General features: G+C 57.3%; 1 protein-coding gene across 1 annotated transcript; it reads right to left on the minus strand.

The window, feature by feature from the left end:
* Nucleotides 1–366: 366 nt before the first annotated feature.
* On the minus strand, nucleotides 367–19,395 carry UCK2 (uridine-cytidine kinase 2). Its single transcript, XM_064515661.1, has 7 exons — nucleotides 19,056–19,395; nucleotides 9,434–9,593; nucleotides 8,413–8,509; nucleotides 7,384–7,526; nucleotides 3,434–3,531; nucleotides 1,324–1,372; nucleotides 367–781 (listed from the first exon to the last, which is right to left on the minus strand). Exons 1-7 carry the CDS (start codon nucleotides 19,152–19,154, stop codon nucleotides 642–644), a joined length of 786 nt encoding a protein of 261 aa, XP_064371731.1. The 5' UTR covers nucleotides 19,155–19,395; the 3' UTR covers nucleotides 367–641.
* Nucleotides 19,396–21,123: the final 1,728 nt, after the last annotated feature.

The following is a 21,123-nucleotide window of genomic DNA, read 5'->3' on the forward strand; positions in this document are numbered from 1 at the left end:
GCTGAGGGACTGAGACCTGGGATGCAGAGATGGTCAGGGGAGGCACCGCACATCATTTTCCAAAATCACAGTGGCACCAGTGCCTGCCAGGCAAAACCAGGCTGCTCGGACCTGAACAGAAACAGCAGGAGGAGGCAACCCCAGTCCCAAAGTCCCTGCCACACTCAACCTGTCACCTCCACCACTGCCCATCCCTCTCTGGAGCGGACACCACCGCGCTACTAAAGCGGCTGCTGGATGTTCTTCCTCTCGCCTATGAGGTGAGGATCCTGAGCCCAAAATCTCCCAGGACCCTCTTCCAGCCCCCTCCCAGCAACACTGAGCCTGGCAAATACCTTATGGCAAGTAATTTTACGTTATTCTGCGTTTACACAAAAATAGAGCAATTCTATATTTATAGAGATTTATAGCCGGTTCCGTGCTGGAGGAGTTACTGAGCAAGGCCAGGAGCTGTGGGCAGTCCGGGCTCCCGAGCGGCCAGCTGCTTCTCATTCGGCATTTCCAACATACAAAATTAAAGGCATTCGTCTCCGTCTGGTTTCTTAAATAGATAAGGGGGGAATGAACAGACAGTATGTACAGAGGGGCAGCGGCAGGGCCCGAGCGCCCTCCGCCCCCAGCCACGCGCCGGCCGCCCGGGGTCAGTGGGGCCGGCTGCTGGACTCTGAGGGCTGCCGCTGGCGGGGGGGAGTGTAGCCGTTCAGGTAGCCGTTGCTCTGGCGTTTGCTGAGTCCTCCGTTGAGAATGTCCTGGATGTGCTGCACAATCAGGTTTATGGCCACTGCGAGCAAAGCGGAGGGAAAGATACAGGGGAGGGACTGCGTTAGGATCATCTTGAATAAATTAGAGCCAATCGGAGAAAACAAGCCTGCTGCGACCCCTCTCCCCTCCTCGCAGGGTGCCTATCCCCTCCTACCACATGCCGAGGAGCTACAGCCCTGTGGGGAGAAGCTACCCCCACCCAGGGGACCGCAATCCCTCTGCCCTGGCCGAGCCAGGCACATGAGGCAGTGGAGATGTGACCATCCCAGATGCACACCTGACCCTGGAGAAGCACCTTTCCCTCCACGTGGGATGAGCCAGGAGGAGGTTGCCTTGAGGTGCTGTACAGAGACAGGCTCCCAGGCTTGCTCGGAGGAGCAGAAGATCTCAAGGAGCATGTGTGGTATCAGTGTCATCTCAGCACACGTGGTGCTCTCTTGGGTGGCAGCGGGCTGAGTCACCTCCGTGGCAGGCCCTGCTACCTCCTGCCTAACCCCGTCACAACGGCATCAGCCCACAGCCAGCTGCCAGGACGTAACAGCAGGGTCTGGGTCCACTCACCTTCATTATCTGCTCCTCTGGGAATGATCACGTCAGCATACTTCTTGGTCTGGGAGGAAAGAGAGCACTGTGTTACAGGGAAAGTGGAGAGCTGCCATGCTGGGGCATCATCCCTGCTTCGTGGGGCAGTCTTTCTCCTCCCCTTGTCAAGCCCAAACCCACCAAGATGTATGTTATTGTGAAGGCTACATTTTGGATCCTCTTATTTGCCTTCTGCTCTGCGTTTTGAGGGCTGTGCTTTGCGCCTTGACTCTATTTCCATGAGCTCAAACAAATTTCAGTAAGGGACAGATCACCCTAATAAAAGCTGAAATTAAAATGCCTCATGATCACAAGACTCCAGGAGTAGATGCTTTTGGGAACAACCTCCTCTCTGAATCCAGCAGAACTTGGTACACAAACAAGACCTGGCATGCCTGGGCTGGGTGGACTTGTGATCTACATGGGATGGGGGGATTTTCTGCCAGCAACACTGGCAAAAAAGATCCACTTCAGGATGCCAGTCCTGGCCTATTTTTGCCTGAAGATGCCAGTCGCAGTTTCCTCCCCTATTCATGCTTGCTTTTACAGCTGATCAGCTTCCTGACAGCCACGCTGCAGCATGAGCGAGAGCACCAGCGTGCTGGGCCAAGGCTGTCATCTGACACCTCCAGGCGCTTCCAGCCACATCAAAAATCCCCAGGACATTGTGGACCATTTCAGTGCTGAGCTGCCTGGTCCAGAGCTGGTTAGGAGCAGGTAACAGGAATTGTGGACGCCGAGCCTGCTCTGCACCCACGTGCAATTGCTGTGTGGCCTGGCCCACAACCAGCTTGGAGGTGGGAGCAGATCACTGCAGAGCTAGTGGATGGGGATGAAGCATTTGTTTTCCACCCTCCTTGTTTCACATTTCATTCTCTTACAGACTCTTCAGCAGGAGAGACTGACATCGCATCCACTGCTTTGCAAAGCTGCAGATTTACCTTGCAGGGGACTCAAGGAGGAGGCTTACTAAGCCTGACACCAAAATTGGACCTCAGTTCCCAGAGCCACATCTGCAAGAGACAGGGAAGAGGGTGCTGCCCAGGAGTCTGGGCCCCTTCTGGAGTCCACCAGAAACAGATCTCTTAGCACAGAAAGCATCAACCCCTCTTTTGGGAAAGGACAGAGCCAGCCACAGTGATGCCTCCATGGGCAAGGCCTGAGGCTGGAGGTGCAGGTGCAGTTCCTGCCTGTGCTGATGGCTAGCACTCCCCCGACTGCAGGACTCTGCTGGCTCAGCCTCTTCAGGATAAGAAGAAGTTCCCCAGGTAACTACCACACCTGCCTGAAAAGCCTCAAAAGCTGCAGCATAGCCTCCACTCCATGAGAGCAGCAGGCAGGAGAGGTGTGCAACAGCTAGTTGTGCAAGCTTGCCATTGCACCTGCGCGTTCCCTGGGGCTGCTGTGGTCTCCTACGTGCAGAGTACCTGCCTGCTAGGGGCCCCTGCCTCCCACCCTTGCTTCAGCTAGCAGCTGCCAAAGCGGCTTCCTTTCTCCAGGCAGACATCACGACCCCGGCCCCTAGCAAGGGCTCTGTCTGCTCTTCACCTTGGCCTCCCGCCAGCTGGGAAACGGGACCCACAAGGCCATATCCTGCAGCACAGAGCAACGGAAAAAGCTCCTCTGCTCTTCCAAACATGCAGCCAGCAGCACCACAGGGCAAAAAGGGCAGGTGGCACAGTCCAAAACACGAGGCAGGCACGGTGGTCACTGCCGCTGGGCAGGGATCTCCCCTCCCCGCCGAGACATAGCCAAAGATCGTCCCTGCTGGTCCGGCATCTGCTGAGCTGCCTGGTGCTGGTTTGGAGCCCGTGCAGGGAGGGGTCTCTCTCGCCGTGGCTGCCTCCCCGCGGGGGACAGTGATCTCACCAGGAAGGCAGTGGCCATATAAACAGTCCCCATCTCGCCCTGCTCCGGCCAGCACTGACGTCCCCACCTTTCTGCTCTGCCAGCACCCGCGAGGAGAACGCAAGGCCACGGCAGGGCGACCTGAGCTCCAGGACACACACACAGCCCCTGGCTGAGGGGGTGGGCGGGCGATGAGGCATTTTTGGCAGACTCCAGTGCGTGTCCTTCTCCTCATACTTACTGGCAAGCAGAACTCCTCAAAGGCAGGCTTGACGAAGGTGATGTACTGAGACAAGATCTGCTCGAGGTCCCTGCCTCGCTCACTGATGTCTCGTAGCACTGAGGGGAAGAGGCGAGGCACAGTCAGGAGCCAGGACACGAACCACTCCGTCCTCCCTTGCCTGAAGTACAGGCCTTGGCCAGCCACCTGGGTATGTGCCCCGAGGTCCCAGTTCCTGGGAGCTGCTGCCCACACGTCCAAGCACACCCCAGCCCAGCGCTGCGCTCCCAGCCCACTTCCAAGCCTTCCTGGGAGCCAACAGCCGGTGGACTGACCAAGAGCTTTTTTTGGCCTCCCTCCCTTGTCTCCGCTCTGCACGCACACTCCAGCTTAACCAGTGCCACCCCATCCTGACTGTTCCCCAGGCGTCCCAGACCCAGCCGTGCATCCCTCCTGCCCCTCCGCCCGGCTACCCAAGCCAAGGCTCTCCGCTCTGCCCTCAGCCTAGGCACGGGTTGTTCTCCCGACCGTCCCAGCAGAGGTGCCCAGGGAAGAGAGAAGCTGTGGGTTTCACACCACACACACTTTAAGGCACAGTTTAACTCGGGTTGGCAGAGCTGAGGGGGGTAATGCTCACCCACCCAGCTCTGCTTGGCCTTCTCACACTGTCCCCAGCCAAGCAGGGACCATTTGGGGACTCGCACCCAGCTTGCATGGGGGATTTGGGCTGTTGCCACCTCTGATCCAAAGCCACTTCGGTGTGGGCACATCCCCCAGGTCAGCAGGAACTGAATCTACCGGTAAGGGCCAGAAGGGCCCTGCAGCAGAGCAGACGGGATCTTGGCCCTCCCGAAGGGGCGGGCTGGCTTCTCCCCAGCAAGCTCGCGCCTGGCACCGGCTTTGGAGAGCGCCTTCTCCAGGTGCCGAGCGCAGCCGAGCCACAGCGCTGCCAGCCTGCGTGACCCACTCGGCAGCCAGCGCCCGTGTGCTCGCAGGGCCAGCGCGGCGCCGCTCGCCAAGCGCTCGCTTGGCCCCGTCCCAGCAGCTCTGTTTGCCCTCGGCCAGCAGCTCCGGCGCGTGCCCTGTCGCAGCCCCTCGCAGGCGCGGGAGGAGAGAGGGCTGGTGAGGCAGGACGCGTGCCAGCTCCCTGCCTGCCCCGGGAACGGCTCGGCCCAGCCCAGGCCGCTCTGGCCGGCTCCTCGCCTTCTCCAGAGACTGGGAGCAAGCCCCAGCACAAACAATACAGAAAAACAGGCCGGGAAAATAGAAAAGGCGAGACAGAGAGACTTTTGTTTCCCAGGTCCCACACCCTGTTTGTTGGCTGCTGCGGGGCAGGGAGCAGCGCAGCGAGGGCGGATCGCCGCACGCCTGGCCGGGGATGCTGCGCGGGATGGCTGCGAGCTGCACCGGCTGAATTCCCAGGGGCAGGGCCGGGCTCCAAAGGAGAGGGCAACGCTCTCCTGCCTGCTCCCAGGGCAGACCAGAGCAAAGCAGCGACCTCCCCACACGAACACAAATCGACGGCCCCAAAGCAACGGGTCCCAGCCACGGCCAGTGACAGCAGCCAGGGCTAAGGCCACATACCCTCTCCGGAGGTATCACCCTCTGTTTGCAGGGCAGGCCAGTGCCCCAAGGACAGACTGGTGTCTGTCCAGAGCCAGCAGCATGCATCACTCAAATCAGGCCTAACACACGTGTGACTCCTCACTCGGTCTATGTTTTATGGAAGCTGGCCCAGCACGGTAGTGAGCAGCCCTAGTCAGAATCAGCTCTGCACAGGTCAGGCTGTTCGAGGCACCTGGTAGATCTGGATTTTGCCCCTTCCACTCTGGCAGCAGCATCTTTCCTGGGAGAGGTGCTGAGAAGGGGATGATCTGAGCTACAGGTACCGAATCCCAGCGCTACTGATTAATTGAGCCGTCAGCTACGTTTCCAGGAACTTCACCTCCTGCTGCCAGCCAGCTCGAAAGCCCGTTGCTGCAACTCTCCAGGACTTCCGGGAGAGCAGAATGACTCAGGGCCATGTCGCAACGCAAGATCCCAACTTGCACTTGCTACAAACAGCCTCCAGCTACGTTCCAGGGCCACGATTATACTTTCAGTACCTCATACACAAGGTGTCCTTGCCCAGAAAGGCCAGGAAGACATAGAGCAAGGAGACTACTGCGGCTGCTGTGGTCCTTGCAGCTGCTGGAGGCAGGCCAGGAGGCTGCCAAAGGGTCAGTCCGCCATCAGGACACTGGTGAGTTGCCCTAACCTGGGGACACCAGCCCCTCAACCAGCTGGCAGCAGTCTCACTGCTGCTTTGCAAGGCTTTTGCAATTGATGGTGGCTCAGAGAAATCCCCCAGCCTGGCCTTAGCCCAGGTGACTTGGGATCCTGTCCAACAGCTGCAGCACTATGGGGTTTAGCTCTGTATCATGGTCGGCAGATGGATGATCTCAGTCTTCAATCAATGGGATCTCAACCGGTTATCAAGCCCTGAGCTCATGGTTATATACCAAGCCCGAAACAACTGAATTGCACGCCCCAGAGAGTGATTAAGTTCCATGCATGGTCATGCAGCGCTGCACTGCAGCGTTAGTCCAATGCACAGACAACACCTTCCCTTCAGACAGCCAACGCAGGCCACTGCCAAACACGTGGGCTACCCCCGGCTGGGCCACGAACCCGAGCTTCTGAACAGCACGGTCTGTGTTTTAAAGGATGAGGCTGACATTGCAGGATCCTGCAAATGCGTGTCTGTGACCTGCTAATGCGTCTCCCTGCAATGACTGTGCTGTCACCTCCCTGGATGAGTCATGCAAGAACAGTGGGCAGGGTCAAGAGGGATGCGTAAAAAGCAGCTTTTAATCAGCGCTGCTGACATCCCAACAGCGGAGGAGGCTGTATGCCTGTCTGACAGCAGCAGGGCTGCAGGACTTTTAGCAGGCAAGACTCATCCTGTCTCAGTGGAATGGTCCCATGCACAGAAGCAGTCTGAGGCCAAAACTTGGAGACCCACGCTCCTCTTGTCACAGCACAGAGGTGTGAAGGGGACCTCTCCTCTAAGCCATCTTTTGCTCCCCAGATGTCCTGTGGCAGGGGGAGGGAGGGTTCAGACACAGCTGATTCTGCCCTAAGAGTCCTCAAATGCCTTCTCAGTCTCAGACACTCAGGCGTTACATCAGTGACCCCAATCCTAGAGGCTGCTTTGAACATTCATCCTGCAGTTAGCAATGAACTGAATCTCAAGCCACAAAGAGCTGGAGTCCTTCCTATCCCAGTTGGCAACCTGCAGCCAAGCTGGCTGAACACTGGGAGTCCTGGTTTCCAGGGGTCTTTGCCCCTAGAGCCTTCAGCTGGTGCCAATACCACAACAGGCTCCACACTGCGCTGGCTGTGCTTGCACAGAGCGAGAGGTACAAGCAAACTCCCCATCTGCTCCATGCAGGATAAACACCCTCATCCCCAGACGCTACTCCTGGAGCACACCCGTACGCCAGGTCCTGAACAGATCCATCAGGCACTGCCTCTTGAATAAGATCCATCGGGCACTGCCTCTTGAATAAGCTGTCACCCTGCTTTGCCCGTCACACCCTTTCCTGCTGGTACCTGCTGAGAGGCAGCAGCTGCCGTTCGGCTGGAGTCACCAGGCACTTACAGGGCCATGCAAGGACACAGCACACTCAGCAGGCCCTGTGCTGCATGCATCAAAGGAGGACTCCCAGACAAGGCAGCAAAAACCCCACTGAATCCTAAGGGACTGGGAGCCAGGTGCTCCCCACTGCCATGAGCTGCCCAATGCAACACGATGAATTAGGGATGAAAATCTCCCTAGCTCTTTTCTAGCTCCAGCAAACCCTTGCATCAGTTCCAGTTCTGCTCTGGCCTCCCGTCACTGTTACCTGCCCCAGCAACCTGGTGCCCAGATAGTTAAGTGACATTTCTTCCTCCCCTGTCAAGCAGGCACAGTCACACGGGGGCCTCACCTCTGCGGGACAGCCGGGTGTCTGCATCCGTGTCCACAAAGAGCTTCATGCGGAAGAGGTCCCGCACCTCCTGGCTGTAGAAGGCCAGGATGCCTTCAAAAAGCACCACATCAGCAGGGTAGACAGTCACGGTCTCCTCTTTCCTAGCAGGGAGGAGGAGGAGAGTCAAAATCTGCTGACAGGGAAAACAGGTCAAAGGAAGGGGTGGGGGAAGCAGCGGTGCTCCTAGGCACTGCACCAGCCCTGGGACGTCACTGCTGCCCCAGGGAGGCGTCCAAGGGGAGAGCAGACCTACCCCACCGCGGCGAAGCGAATCCAAGGCATACATATGCTTCCTAGGAGGACAAACAGCAGAGCAGGAAGCAGACCAGCCCCTCTCCCCCGCCCTCAGCCAGCTGCCGCTTGCAAGTCTTACAAGCCAAGTCAGAAAGCCTGTGCCCAGGGCTTCACCTGCAGGCACCTGCAAGGGCCAGCTCGGTTCCTCGTGGGAACTGGGCAGCGCTCCTTAGACACCACAGCACTTTTGCAGGAAACAAAGCAGGGCCAGGCCATCCACAACCAATGCAAACATGCAGAAACAAGATGAACGCATGCAAGGGGAGAGTTACAGGGGCAAGAATGTCGTGCTTCTCCTTTCCTGGCAATTCTGTGTTTGAGCCCAAAATACTTGTTAAAGCTGCAAACACAGATTTCTTGAGGAAAGAGAGGGTGGATGGAGGGAGGAAAGGGGGGCCCACAGCCCTCCTCCATTGCCGCATCTATGTTGCTGCATGCAGGATGCAACCACATGGCTGCGCAGCTTTCCGGGCCCTCAGATGGAGCCAGATCTGTCCTGCATCCTCTAACCAAGCGGTCTGGAGTATTTAGCACTGAAGCTTTTGGTTGACACACTGAGCACCTAGAAGCAGGCACACCGAGCGCCTCCCCTGCAGGTGCTGCCCGTGCCCCCCGGCACATGGGACGGCAGGGCCGTGTGCCGCGCAGCGGGGCGCAGGCAGAGGCCCAGCAAAGCAGGAGCGGCTGTTGGACCTGGAGTGGGAGACAAAGTCATAGACGGGAATCTGGACCGTCTTCCCTTCCGTGATCTCTTTGAGCGTTTTGACGATCAGCTCGTTGTCGAAAGCGTCTGAGGAGAGAGGAAACGTTACCTGGAGCAGCCGAGCAGTCTCCCTGCTCAAGCGGCACCGAGCTTAGTCTAGCCAGAGCCACCGGCACCCTGCGCTTGGGACAGACGGACACGCGGACCGGGGAGGAAAGCCCTGTGCACCCCTCGTGGGCAGAGCAAGGCCCAGCTTCCCCGGAGCCACGCTGCTTTGCGCCCGGCAGGGATCTGGCCCACGGAGATCAATACCCCCCCTTGTACGGCAGCATGGACAGCCCAGGCTCGGGAGGGCATCTCCCGCGCGCCTCCAGCCTTGGAGAGACTGGAGCAGTGTTCCAGCCCGGAGCTGCTGCACAGGCAGCGCTCTGTTCGTGGGCGCTCACTGCCTCCGGCATTGTCCTCGTGGGGACGAGGGGACAGCGGCTCTGGAATTTCCCCACCGAGCCCAGAGGCGGCTCAAAGAGGCCCTGTTGTAGCAGCAGGCCACGGCCCCCTCGGCGGAGCAGCCCGCGCAGCGGCTCCCTCCGTGCAGGAGGGACCCGGAGCTGCTGGCTCCAGGAGTTTGTGCCAAGCCAGATCTCCCTGATGCTGACCCAGCCGCACCAGAACATCTTTCAAACCGGGGGACATGTTTGCAGGGAGGAGAAGAGGACTGTATTAAAAGTTCACAGCCTTCTCCTATCCTGTCCCACGTGCTCCATCCCAAAGGCAGTTGCCTTCCCGGGGTGGGGCAGGTTGTACTGCAGGGGACAACTGATCACCTCCAGAGACACAACGCTCCCAGGGGGCACCCAGCTGCACGGGGGCTCAACCAAGCACCCACGCCTGCCCCGTGCAGGGACAGAGCCCCGTGGCCTGCGAAAGGCTCTTTGTAAATGGCATCCGGGGTCCTGTTCCAGCCCTCGCCCCCCACCACGCAGCAGAGCCCCGGCGCTGCTCTCTGCTCACCTGGGTGGTCAAAATTGAACTGGCCTTTCAGCGCTTTGGATTTCTGCTCCGAGGTGAGGACCCGGTAGAAGCTGTCTTGGCTCACGATCACCACCTGCTTCTGGCGATAGTCCACCTCGTTCTGGCCCAGCAGCTGGACGATCTTGGAGCAGACCGAGGACTGGGAAAGGAGAGCAGAGGAGGCAAGTCGTGTCTGAGTCGCGCAGGGCAGAGGTCCTCGCTCGGAGGCAGGCTCCGTGCCTCACGCTCCCCCAGCCCCAAAATCCCTCTGCCGCGTGGGCGGGGAGGCAGGAAGCCGCAGAGGGGAGGCTGCTTCCACGCCACCAACAAAGCCCAGAACGAAAGGATGCAGGGAGGGAGCCCAGCGACTTCATCAGGGAGCTCTGCCGTCACGACACGAAGCGCAGCGCAGCTCGGGGCACAAACCCAGGGCCTGCTTTAGCCCCTTCTCCTTAGTCATAGGAGTCCTTGGCCGCTGCGCAATATAGCAGCGATAACTGCAGTGCTAGCGGGCAGCCGGCACGCCTGCCCCGGCCAGCGAGAGCCAAGGTCAGCCTCGGCCCCGGCGCGCGCGCAGCCCGGCGGGGCAGCCAGCCCCGCTCCCAGCCTGGGCGTCCGCCGCCAGGGCAGGGGAGGTTGCTGGTGCCCCTCTGCTCCGTACCGGGCTGGCAGTCTCCGGAGGCAGCGCTGGTGGTGGGGAAGGCATGCCTGGCAGCGGAGGGCACGGCTGTCTGCCTGCGAAGCTGGAAGAGTTGACGGCATGCCTGTCCCCAGGGACCGTCTCTTCCCCTCCGGGCCAGGCTGACCCGACTTGGCTGTGACACGGTGCTGTGAGTCAGCCCCAGCCCGGCTGGAGTCTCTGAGCACAGCACTGCTGCGGAGCGAACCGGCCTGGGCTGCCCAACAGCAGCACCGCGGCCCCGGGCGCTCGTTGAGGTCTCACGTCAGGGATGGGATCTCCCTGAGCATCCCACCTTCTCCTGACTGCTACGGCCGGCAAACCGCGCTTCCCGGGCAGCCCTGCCCTGCAGCGAGCCGCGACCACCCGGAGCAAAGCGCCGCAGCAACTCCATGCCGGCCACTAACCCTTCGCACATCCTGACTGTTTGCAGCACACAAAAACGGAGCACATTCTTCGTTTCCTCTGTTTTTCCACTCCCCGTATCCTTCCCCAGCCTGTGTCAGCCCTCTTACTTATCCAGCTGTATCCCATAGGTTTTGCAAACACAAGGCCTGCACAGTGCCTCTCCTCCACTTTTCCTCCCTGCTCTCTCCCCCCAAATGCTGCTGCCTTCTGTGTCGCCCACCCAGCAAGGGGACACGGCGCGCAGGGTGCGGCCTCGGGCACAGCTGCTGAGGACAGCCAAACTTCCCCAGCCCTTTGCAACTAGGAACGAACCCCCTTTCAGCACAGTCACCGGGACGGATCCTCAGTACATCAGTAGAGCTGCGTACTGATCTGCACCAGAAACTGCTTTCCCAGCCTGGGGGTGGAAACGGGGCTCCCTTTCCTTTGGATGAAGGTGAAACCAACGCACCAGTTGCACTTCTGCTCCTTCCCTCCCCTCAGAGCTCAGCACCCTGATGGACAACAAAACGGACATCACTTCGGGGCATCAAACAGCTCCTCCAAGCCTTTCTTCTGTTTTATGCATGTAACCCCTGGCTTGCTGACCCTGGAAAGTGGGGGAAAGAGACCCAGCAGCTCTCACAACCACCCTCATGTTCCATAACCCACAGCTCAGGACACCTGACGGTGAGAAAAGCCCAAGGAGAAAGCAGCTCTCAGCAGCTGGAGACAGGAACGCAAGGCCTGGCTCACACGTACATCCCCTTACAGCAGCCCTGGATGAGGATCAGAGCAGCAGAAGCTTCAGGGCACCTGCTATAGCCCCCTGCTCCCTTTTCTCTAACAGATTTTGGAGAGCTGTCAGAAGTGATGGAGGCAGATGTTCACAAGAATCTCCAGCACTCTCAGGCCCAAGCTTGGGTCCAGCATGCCGTGCTGCCCAGGCAGGCAGGGACGTAGCCACTGGGCTCCATGAAGAGGCACCTGGTCCCTTCAGAAAGCAGAGGGCTCTGGTCCAAGCTCAACACGAGCTGCTGTGAGCCAGGACACTGCTTGCACAGGGATGCCTGTGTAACCGCAGAGGAACATAGGGACAGCAGGAAACAGCACCTTCATCCACCCCAGGAGCTGCATTCAGCCTGCACCAGTGGGGCAGCAAAGCTTGGAGAAGACTCCCACAAATGCCTGTTTGGGGCTAGTAAGAAACAAGGTCCATCCCAGGTTTAAGTGAAGAGGGTTTTTCCCCTCCTCACGATCACTTAGGACAGGATGGTTTGAAGGGCATTCCCCAATGCCAGTCTGAATACCTTCCGCAGCCAGAGAACCAGCTTTTCCCCTTTGTGGATGAGCACCATATGTGAGGGAAGAAGAAAGACCAGAACCGCAGAGGTTACAAATTCCCCTACCCAGTGGGAACAGAAACTCCTAGCCTCAGGAAGCGTCCCCTGCAAACAAATGACGCACGTCCCCTGCTCAAACCCCTCTCCTCCCAAACCAGCACTGCACATGCATGTGCGACTGCTGTTCATCAGAAATGTGAAAAGCTCACTAATAATCTGGAAATTACAGCAGTTTGCTTTGGGGGAAGCCTGCAGATGCCTAGAAAGACATCTTGGCCAAGCCCAAAGCACGACCCTGAAGAACCGCGCCGAAATCTCACTGGGTTGGATGCAGTGGCAAGACGCAATGCACGAGATGCATGGTGCTGATGCCAGCAGCACAGCGCCCGTTGGAAGGGACAACCTGGGCTGCAGTGCCTTCCTTTGCCAATTCCTAACCCCTGGTGGGGGGACAAAGACGACATTTGGTTCGCCCCCACCCCGAGAGACCCATGACTGTAGATTGACTTGACGAAGATAACGTGATCCCGTAGATGAATCCCAGTACAAAAAACTCTGCAACTTGGACACCTGAACCCCATCCCTAGCTCTGCCTTGTGTGACTTATCCCACTGCAGGAAGGCAAGAGGCCCAGCAAGAACGGGCTCCTTGCCTCAGCTCAGGCGCTTCCCCCGACCTACACTGCTCACGCTGATCCCAGCTGCGCCCTGCTCTGCTCGCCATGGCCCCAGGTGAATGCAGGAGGTGATTCAGCCACAGCACGCTCCCACAAGCGGGATGCTTTCTCAAGTGAGAGCCCTCCCTTCCTCCAGAGCTGGTTTAAAAACCTAAATATAGACAAATCTCACCAGCCTGCAAGCCTCCACAGTTGCCAAGCAAACCCTTCCCATGTGAGCCACATCAAACTGTCGCAGGACTTTCTAAACGTACAAACAGGGAGCCCTGGCACCTCTGCCATCACTCACGACTTCCACATGCTGTAGCGAGGGAAACTCAGCTCCTGGTTGGAGGGAGCTGGCTGCGACCTGCTGAGCAGTGCTCCTGCAGGCTTTGGGCTTGAGCTCGTCCCCAAGAAGCTGTACAAACCAACCCACAATGCATGCAGCCAGTTCAGAGGAAGGTTTTTGCACACCACAGCATAAGAAGACAGCTCAGAGAGACACTATTCCTCAACAGAAGTAGCTGCAGCTCCGCTTGCAGGTTTTCTCCTCAGTGGTAAGCACACAAGTAACTAGTGTTTAGAAGGAAAAAGCACAGCTTTATTCTGCTGGGAGAGGAAGAGAAAAGACATGGGAAACACTGGGCAAAGAAATCCAACACATTTTCCTGAAAGGAGAGAAGGCTCTTGTGGTGCAAAGGGGAAGGAATACAGCAGAAGGGTGTTCAGAACCCTGCTCCAGACATTTATTTGAAAGATATTGATTACATTATGTATTTAATTCATTGAACTAATGGCCTATAGTCAGCTGCTCAGATAGTCTTCAGGAGTGGACTGATTCTCCCCATATTATTATGCAAATATATCCCACAATCCCTCTTCAGTTGCTTTGATCAGCCAGTGAATTACAGCTTCAGATGAGTGTTAGAGAGCTGATGGCCAGTGCTGCAGTTACCCAGGTGCAGAGGCACCAGGCAGCTGGTGCTCTCAGTCCCAGGGTTTGTTACAGCAGCCAGGGCAGTACAGGTGCTTCTGGCCCTGGCTGGGAAGGCTTGTCCTGGGCTCAGAGGCACCCAAAACACTGTGTGTAGGGGCATGTGAAAACCCACCTGTCCAGAGCCATCTGTCCATCCCCCCAGAGTCTGGCACTGCAGGGGGTGAGATGTCTACATCGAGCTGTTCACCCCAGCTCCCAGCACACCACCAGGGAGGAGACCTTCCACCAGCTATAGGCTTCCTCTAGACTACCTACCTAGAGAAGGTGACTGAAGGCAGATAAAGTAATTCCTACCATAAGGAAATACTGAAACTATCTTCTTTGGAGCAGGCAAAACAGGAAAGGCTGCAGCAGAATCAAGACTCACCAGAAGAGGATGCAGCTGCTGTGCTCCAGCATGGATGGAAGAGAGGAACTAACTCCTGCCACTGCTGCAGGTTGCTTGCCCTGAGCCAAGACACTTCACATCACAAGGACAGTCCTCCCTCATGCAAACCAATGCCCCCAGCCCACCACAAGTGCTACTGCAGGGAGCCAGGAGAGACTGACAGCAGTCACACCTTCTACCAAGGAGAGGCACCTGGAGCTCATCAGTACAGAGACCACTGCCACAATCCCCTTCCTGTAGCATTTGGATGTGGGCAGGCTTTGCAGGGGCTGTTGATGGCTTTGCATCCCCAGAAGCCTGGCTGGGGCATTCAAATCACGTACTTGTGGTTAAACCAGCCTCCAGTTTAGGGAATCCGGCAGGAATTTTCCCCGAGATCAGACAAGGGAACATTGGGATTGCTTGTTGTGTTTCTTTGATGTCCTCTGTAGCATGGTTTGCTTTCCAGGGATCACCTGGAACTTTTACTCAATAAAGCACTCACAGCCAGGAGCCTTGGTAATGTCCTTCTCTCCAGATCACCTCCTGCAGCACACCCTAGTTGTGGCTTTTGCTCTTTTATTGTACAGTTATCTTAATTATGGAGCATTACACTTGATGGACTGGGGTGACACACAGAGCAGATACTAAATTGGGAAAGGTCCCAGAACATCTATTAAATGGCTGCCCGTGACTGCAGGGAACTAGTTCATGACCCAGGCAGTCCTTTCCAGTCTTAACAGAGCACATCCCTATGGCAGCACTGGGACTGGAAACTTGCTATATTAGTACCAAAAGCCCGGGCCTTCACCCAAAGCTTTCCCAGGCAGGTTCACCATTCCCATCTGTCCCTTTGTGAGCCACAGGTCAACCAGTCTGGGACCACAATACCTCAGCTTATTCTCTCGCCACCACTGGGGCTTGGTACTATGGGACACCACATGCGTGATCAGCAGTTCAGTGCCCTAGTGCACACAGACACAAGCAGATTTGAACATTGGTTTTGTGCTGGGAGGAAAACAAAACCCCAAACACAATCCCTCCCAATCCACCTATTTTGGATGCAAGATATTCTTCTAGAGTCCCTGCTGTAAAAGCCATAGGCTGGAGCTGATGGAGCCCATGGGACTGTGGCAAACAGGCTCTGTAACGAACAAGCACACAGTCGGTAACACGAAAGGGCTGACCCATCAGAATGTCCCGTGTATTTGTCTGATCAGTGGCTGTTTGGCTGGAAAGTTTGACAAGTTTCTAGCGTGCATTGACACTAGCATTTATTAAGTCAGACCTTGTGATTCCTGGCTTCTGCCGACCAGGAAGCGTCACCAGGAAACGGTGCAGAACCAAGACAGGATTGCTGCAATTCCTGCTAGCCCCTCTCCAGTGGCACCCCTGGGGAGCCAGAGCCTCCAGATAAGCGCCAAGTTTTCCCTCTGCTTCTTTACCACTGTGTCAGCACCTAGATGCAAGGGAATGACTTAAAGGTTGCTGGAGGATTGGGGGGGGGGGGGGGTGTCCCTCAACCCCTGTTAGTGTAGGAGACCCAATTTTGTAATGCAAGATCCCCTATATAGGGATGGAACTGCCCTGCAGAAGACAAGGAACTGCCTTGTAGACAGATGTGCTGCAGCTGGCTGGGTCCACTGCTTCCCCGGAGACCAACATCTTGGCTGTCCCACCCTGGCTGGGAAATACCAATTCATTGCCTCCTTCAGCCTCCTGACCAGCTCTGAGCTGGCTAGTTCTTGCAGGCAACCAGGTCAGCCTCAGACAGCTTTTTTAGTGTTTGAAGCAGAATTGCCTAAAGGATTAACAGTGAAGAAGAAACCTAGCTGATCACACACGGCAATTTTAGTGCTCTGCAGTCTGCGTGTTCAAACAAATGCTTCCAACTTTGTGTACTAACCAAAGATCCAAACTGTGCAGCCACCAGACCACAGCAACACCCCGATTCAGCCCTCACTAGCTCAAGGGCAAGGCAGCCGAGGAACACGCTCAGCCCTTTGCAAGTTTGTCTTATTTTACAACCTCCTACTAAAAGGTAGATTTAATCAGCACCTCAGTTCATATAGTGTGGGGGACCAGCAACTAATGCTTTAGCCTAAATTTTAAGAGATCTCCCCACCCCTGCAACCACCCCAGCACCAGATGCCTCCACAGTTGCTTGAAGCCAGCCACTCCAGCAATGCCTGCAGAGCTGCTGGGTCCCAGTTGCCAAGCTGAAGGGGGGGGGGAACATGAACGGCTTAAGGAGGTATCCTAACACTTCACAGCTTGTCCCAGCAGTCACTTCACTGAACTTCCCTCCAACCCACAGCCCAGCTGCCTGCCTCACAGGCTGTGATCCTTGGTAGTCAAGAGCCTTTTGGGGGAGCGAGGGAGGGAAGAAGCTGCTAGCACTAAGACCACGGGTATAGGAAGGAAACACGAGCTTTAGCAGAGCACTTTGAAGGCATTAAGGATGAAAGAAAGTGCTACAACCAGCCCTGGGAATCCCTGTGAGGAACAAGGCATTTGCAGCCCTTTCTGGCTTTGGCTTGTTTGCTGAGCCAGCACAGGGGGGGGTCCGCGTGCCACACCATCTCCTCCACATCAGGAGACAGCAGCAAGTTTTGCCCGGGCTGGACAGCGCTTGGATTTAGGAGGACAATGGGAGAGGCTCTGCTTCCCAGCAAGCTTTTGTGGACAGCCTGTCCCAGCTCAGCTGAGCTACTAACAGCCTCTGAGAGGCTCCAGGCACACCAACCTGCCGAGGACCTCCGCAGATCCCCATTTTTGCTCCCAACACAGTCCAGAATGTTTTTGAGGGCTGAACATGTTGAGACCACTTGGGTTTCTACCTCCTATTGAGCAATGAAAGTTGCTCAAGCATCTTCTGCTCACTGGAGAATAGAAGTCAACCTCTAAATTCGAGTACTCAATTTGCCTTTAAGAAATACCAACAAAACACTCCCCCTAGCCTCCAAGAAGAAGGCTGAGAGCTTCAGGTGCCAGTTTACCCATGGCACCACGGGACACAACAAGTTGCAGCAAGCTACAAACAGGATCCCTTCCCTCGCTTTCATGGTCTGACCGTGCTGGCTCACCTAGAGCGGGGGGGACACAACCGCCGAGCCCTTCTTCCCATCTCAGACTCAACAAGACCAGCAGTAGGAGGAGCTGGGGGGGGGGGGGGGGGCGCACCTTGGAAGATGAACGCCCTCGCCCTCCGTTATCTTCGAGCTGGTGTGCTGCCAAAGGGGAGTGTTATGACAACAACCCTCGATTGGTGCGAAGGCGAGTCAGATGGACCTGCCACTTTCCCAGCGGGAAAGGTGCCTGCCCTGTTTTCCCTCCAGGAGCTTTTTGCTTCCACCCAGAGGAGCCGGGGCCAGCACACCACCGCAGCAGGCACCAGGCTGAATTGTATCTGCAGGCAAGCCCTCAGCTGAGCAAACCAGACCAGCCCCACAGCTGTTTTCCCAGAGCGTGCCATAGCACTCGGCATCACCCGGCACAGGGTGCTGTCAGCACCCAGATGGGGGAGAGCCCCACTGCTGCAGCCAGACGTGGCCTGCCTCACGCCTGCATCCTCACGACGTGCGTGAACCCGGGGGTTTTGCAGAGAGTCCCTCAGGTTTTCTTCCTGTTGCTTCTCCTTGAAGGAGCTTTTTTTTTTTTTTTGCCAGCATATTTCTTACAGCTTTTTCCTACAAACTTTGCACTGATCTGCTGGATTCCCTTAAGTGGGCAGCACTGCATAGTGCTTTTTAGCAGTCAGTAATCACTGCAGGGAGGAAAAAAAGGGGGAGAAAAAAGGGAAAAAACCCAAGTCAAAGACAAAACCTCAAAGCCAAGAGACAGGAAAAGCCAGTTAGTACCTCTCCCTGGCTGGAAAGATTTCCCTATTTTTTTTCCCCCTCGGGCAGCCTGCTGCTGCTAAGCATTTTCACTTTGAAGTTGAGAACAACTGTGGCGCATTGTACCGTAATCATTGCTTTTACCTTGTAGGCCCGAAACACAGTCTTCGGAGACATAACAGTTTGGCAGTGCCAGACACAATGTTATTGGGACAGCTACAGAGAGGCAGACCCACGCATCAGAGCGCGGACAGACCCAGCGCATTGGAGTCACCGGGGGCTGTGCTGCGGGAGCCATCCAGCTTCGGCTCCCAGTGGAAGCGACTGCATTTTCTCGCCATCCCTCCCCTGTCATAGCTGGATTTTCCTCCCTTGCAGCAGGAGCAGCAGTCCAAGAATCAATAGGATACTTGGAGACACATTTTTGAAACACTGTTAGTGCGAGCTGAAATACAGCAGCGGGGTTATGCCATCCTCAGAGAGGAAAAGGCACAAGTCAGCCCAAAGACACAGGGCTCTGTCTTTCTCCTGTAAGGACCCACATTCAGTCTCCTTGGCAAGAAATATTCCAAAGGCATTTCTGCTTCCAAATCTATTCCTGTGCTCCAGAACGCCTTAAGAAAAAAAAGGCAGCTAAAATTTCTGTGCTGCCCTGAATGGAAGAACTGATGAAAGAAGAAATAGAAATAAGAACGTAATTTATCTTGAGGTAAAAAGATATCTACTTGGGGTTAAGAAGGGAGAGGAAAAAAGAAGATAAAGAAACTCATTGCACAGAATCACCGCTTTCTCAAGGCGTGAGGAGAAGCCCCGCGCCTGGCTGGGGCTCCCCCGCGCTGCAGTCTGGGCGTAGCGGCCCTCGGGAGAAACCCGCATGCAGCCCCGCCGCCCCCCGCGGCCCCGGGGGGCGGCCGGGAGGTCGCTCCGCCGCTGTGAGTCAGCACCTCGCCGCGCGAATTCAGCTCCCGCCGCCGGAGGTGGCCAGGGCAGGGCCCCCCCGCCGGGAAAATAAATAAAATAAATAAAAGAGAGAAAGAAAAAAGGGGGGGGGGGTATCGCCAGCCCCGGGGTGCCGCAGGCGGGCACAGCGCACCGCGCTCCCCCCGCGGCGCCGAGCCCGGGCGAGCTGCCCCCCCTCCTCCTCCGGGGGGGCTCCCCGGTGCGGGGGGAGCCCGAGCCCCGCGGGCGTCCCCCCCCCCCCCTGCAGCGCGGCGCACGTGGCGGCGCGGCCGGGGCCCCCTCCGCCGCCGCGCCGGGGCCGCCGCGCTGCCATGTGGCCGTCGCGCCCGCGGGGGAGGGAGGCTGCGGCCGGGCCCCCCCGGGTCCCCCCCGCCGCCCGGCTCGCCCCGCACCTTGCCGCTGGCCGTGCCGCCGCTGACGCCGATGAGGAAGGGCTCGCCGCCGCTGGGCTGCCCGTGCTCCTCCAGCCGCTGCTCGCTGTCCCCCGCCATCCTCCGCCGCTAGCGCCGCTGCCGCCCGCCCGCCTTCCCTCCTCCTCCTCCTCCGCCTTCGCTGCCCGGCTCTCCTTGCGGGGCTGGATTTATCTGATGAGTCAAGGGCCTTCCTCCCCGCCTGGTTCACATCCCCGGCGCGGCGGCTCCCTGCCAGGTGTCTGCCGCAGCTGCACATGCTCCGGCCCAGCCCGCCGGCGGCTGCGCCCGCGCCACGGCGACGGCCGCGCGGCCCCGCGCCGACGGGACGCGCGGAGGGACGGGACGGGGCGGGGGGGAGGCCCCGGCTGCGCCCGCCGTGGGCCGCTGCCCCGCGGCGCCGGAGCGGCCCGGACGCGGCAGGAGGGAGCAGGGGGGGCTCCCTTCACCCCCCCCCCCCCGGGCCCTGATCCTGCACGCACTGGGGAGCGTTTATTCTTGACCTGGATCTAGGAATAAAGAGCGTGCTCATGCCTTTGGCAAGCAGCAGCAGCCTGGGAGGAGCTGCAAGCACCCCGGAGACCGGGATTCAAAGTCAACGTGCTCTTGACGAATTGGAAAAATGCTCTGCGAAATGTAGGGTGCCAGTCCATGCAGGCAAGTGCAAGGTACCGCATTTAGGTGGGAGCAGTCAACTGTGCAAACCCAAGATGGGAAGCTGCTGGCTAGCCAGCCCTCGGACAGATAGAGATCTGGGAATACAGTGGATCAAAGAGTCACCAGCATCATGCTGCTGTGAAAAAGGCAAACATCCCACTGAGACGTATAAACACACACACAGAGACCAACTTAACCCTCTGCTTGGTACCAACGCGACCTGGTCACTGTGTTTCCAGAAAGGTGAGGCCAGGCGGGAGATGCCCCTCCGGTGGAGGGCCACAGGAGCAAGCGGAGGTCTGGTTTCGCAGAGACTGCAGGAACCATGTGTGTTTAGTCTAGGGAAGAGAGGACTGCAGAGACACACGATAACCATTTTCAAATGTATAAAGGCTGTCACAAACAGGAAGGGAATAGATTTCTCTTACCCCTGGGGATTAGAACAAGATGTTACCACTGTAAACTGCAACAAGGGCAATTCAGGATAGATATCGGGGGGCATTTTCCAAGTGTGAGGATATTAAAACCCCAGCGTAAGTTGATTAAAAAGAGTAAGAACTCTCCACTATTGAAGAAATTTTAAAAAGTGCACTGGGCAGGCTCCTGTACAGAAAGTCTCAGCAGAGCTGATGCTGCTTTGGGGCAGGGGATGGCCTAAGCGATGCCTTAAGCCCCCTCCCAGCCCTGTTCATAGGACTGCCAGGCATCTAACTTCACACAGCACAACACAGTGAAACAGGTGTGCAGACGGGGTCCCAGGTCCCAGCCCTAATCCTTCAGGACACGAGGAGAGGACTTCCCGGAAGATGTGGCCCCTCTCTGTCCACCGCTCCCGATCCCTCTCGGACGGTGCTCCCGCAGACCGTGGCTGGTAACGTCATCGTGTCCCACCGCAGTGTGCCAGTGTTGCCCGGGTGCTGCCGGTGCCAAGGGAGGAAGTGCTATATGCGGAGGCAGTGATGAGAACTTCCTGCGAGGATAAATTCCAGTGGAATTCCCACGGTCCCATGCCAATTTTCGAGCTCCGATCGTGGGCACGGTTCCTGTGCACATCACCAGGCCCAAGGAGCTATTCCAAGTTCATCTTTCTTACCCACACACTGACCCACCCATGTCTCAGTGGCAAAATCCATCCAACGCATAGTGACCTCCAGGTTATTTGGTTCTCCTTGTGCCTACGCTCACTTCTACCAGCCTTTTTTTTGCCCTGTTTGGTGACAGGTCAAAACCTCTGCTGTGCTGGAGCCATTTCACGCTGCACTGTCCTTTGAGCCCAGGATGCCTGTCACGGAATTTCATCTCCAATTCCCCCTTCTTTTTAAACCAGATTCTTGACACATGGAAGGGGCAGACACTTGTTGAGGGAAGGAGAAGCAAACACATCATGATGTGT

The sequence above is a fragment of the Dromaius novaehollandiae genome, chromosome 8 (genome assembly GCF_036370855.1).
Source record: "Dromaius novaehollandiae isolate bDroNov1 chromosome 8, bDroNov1.hap1, whole genome shotgun sequence".
NCBI lineage: Eukaryota > Metazoa > Chordata > Aves > Casuariiformes > Dromaiidae > Dromaius > Dromaius novaehollandiae.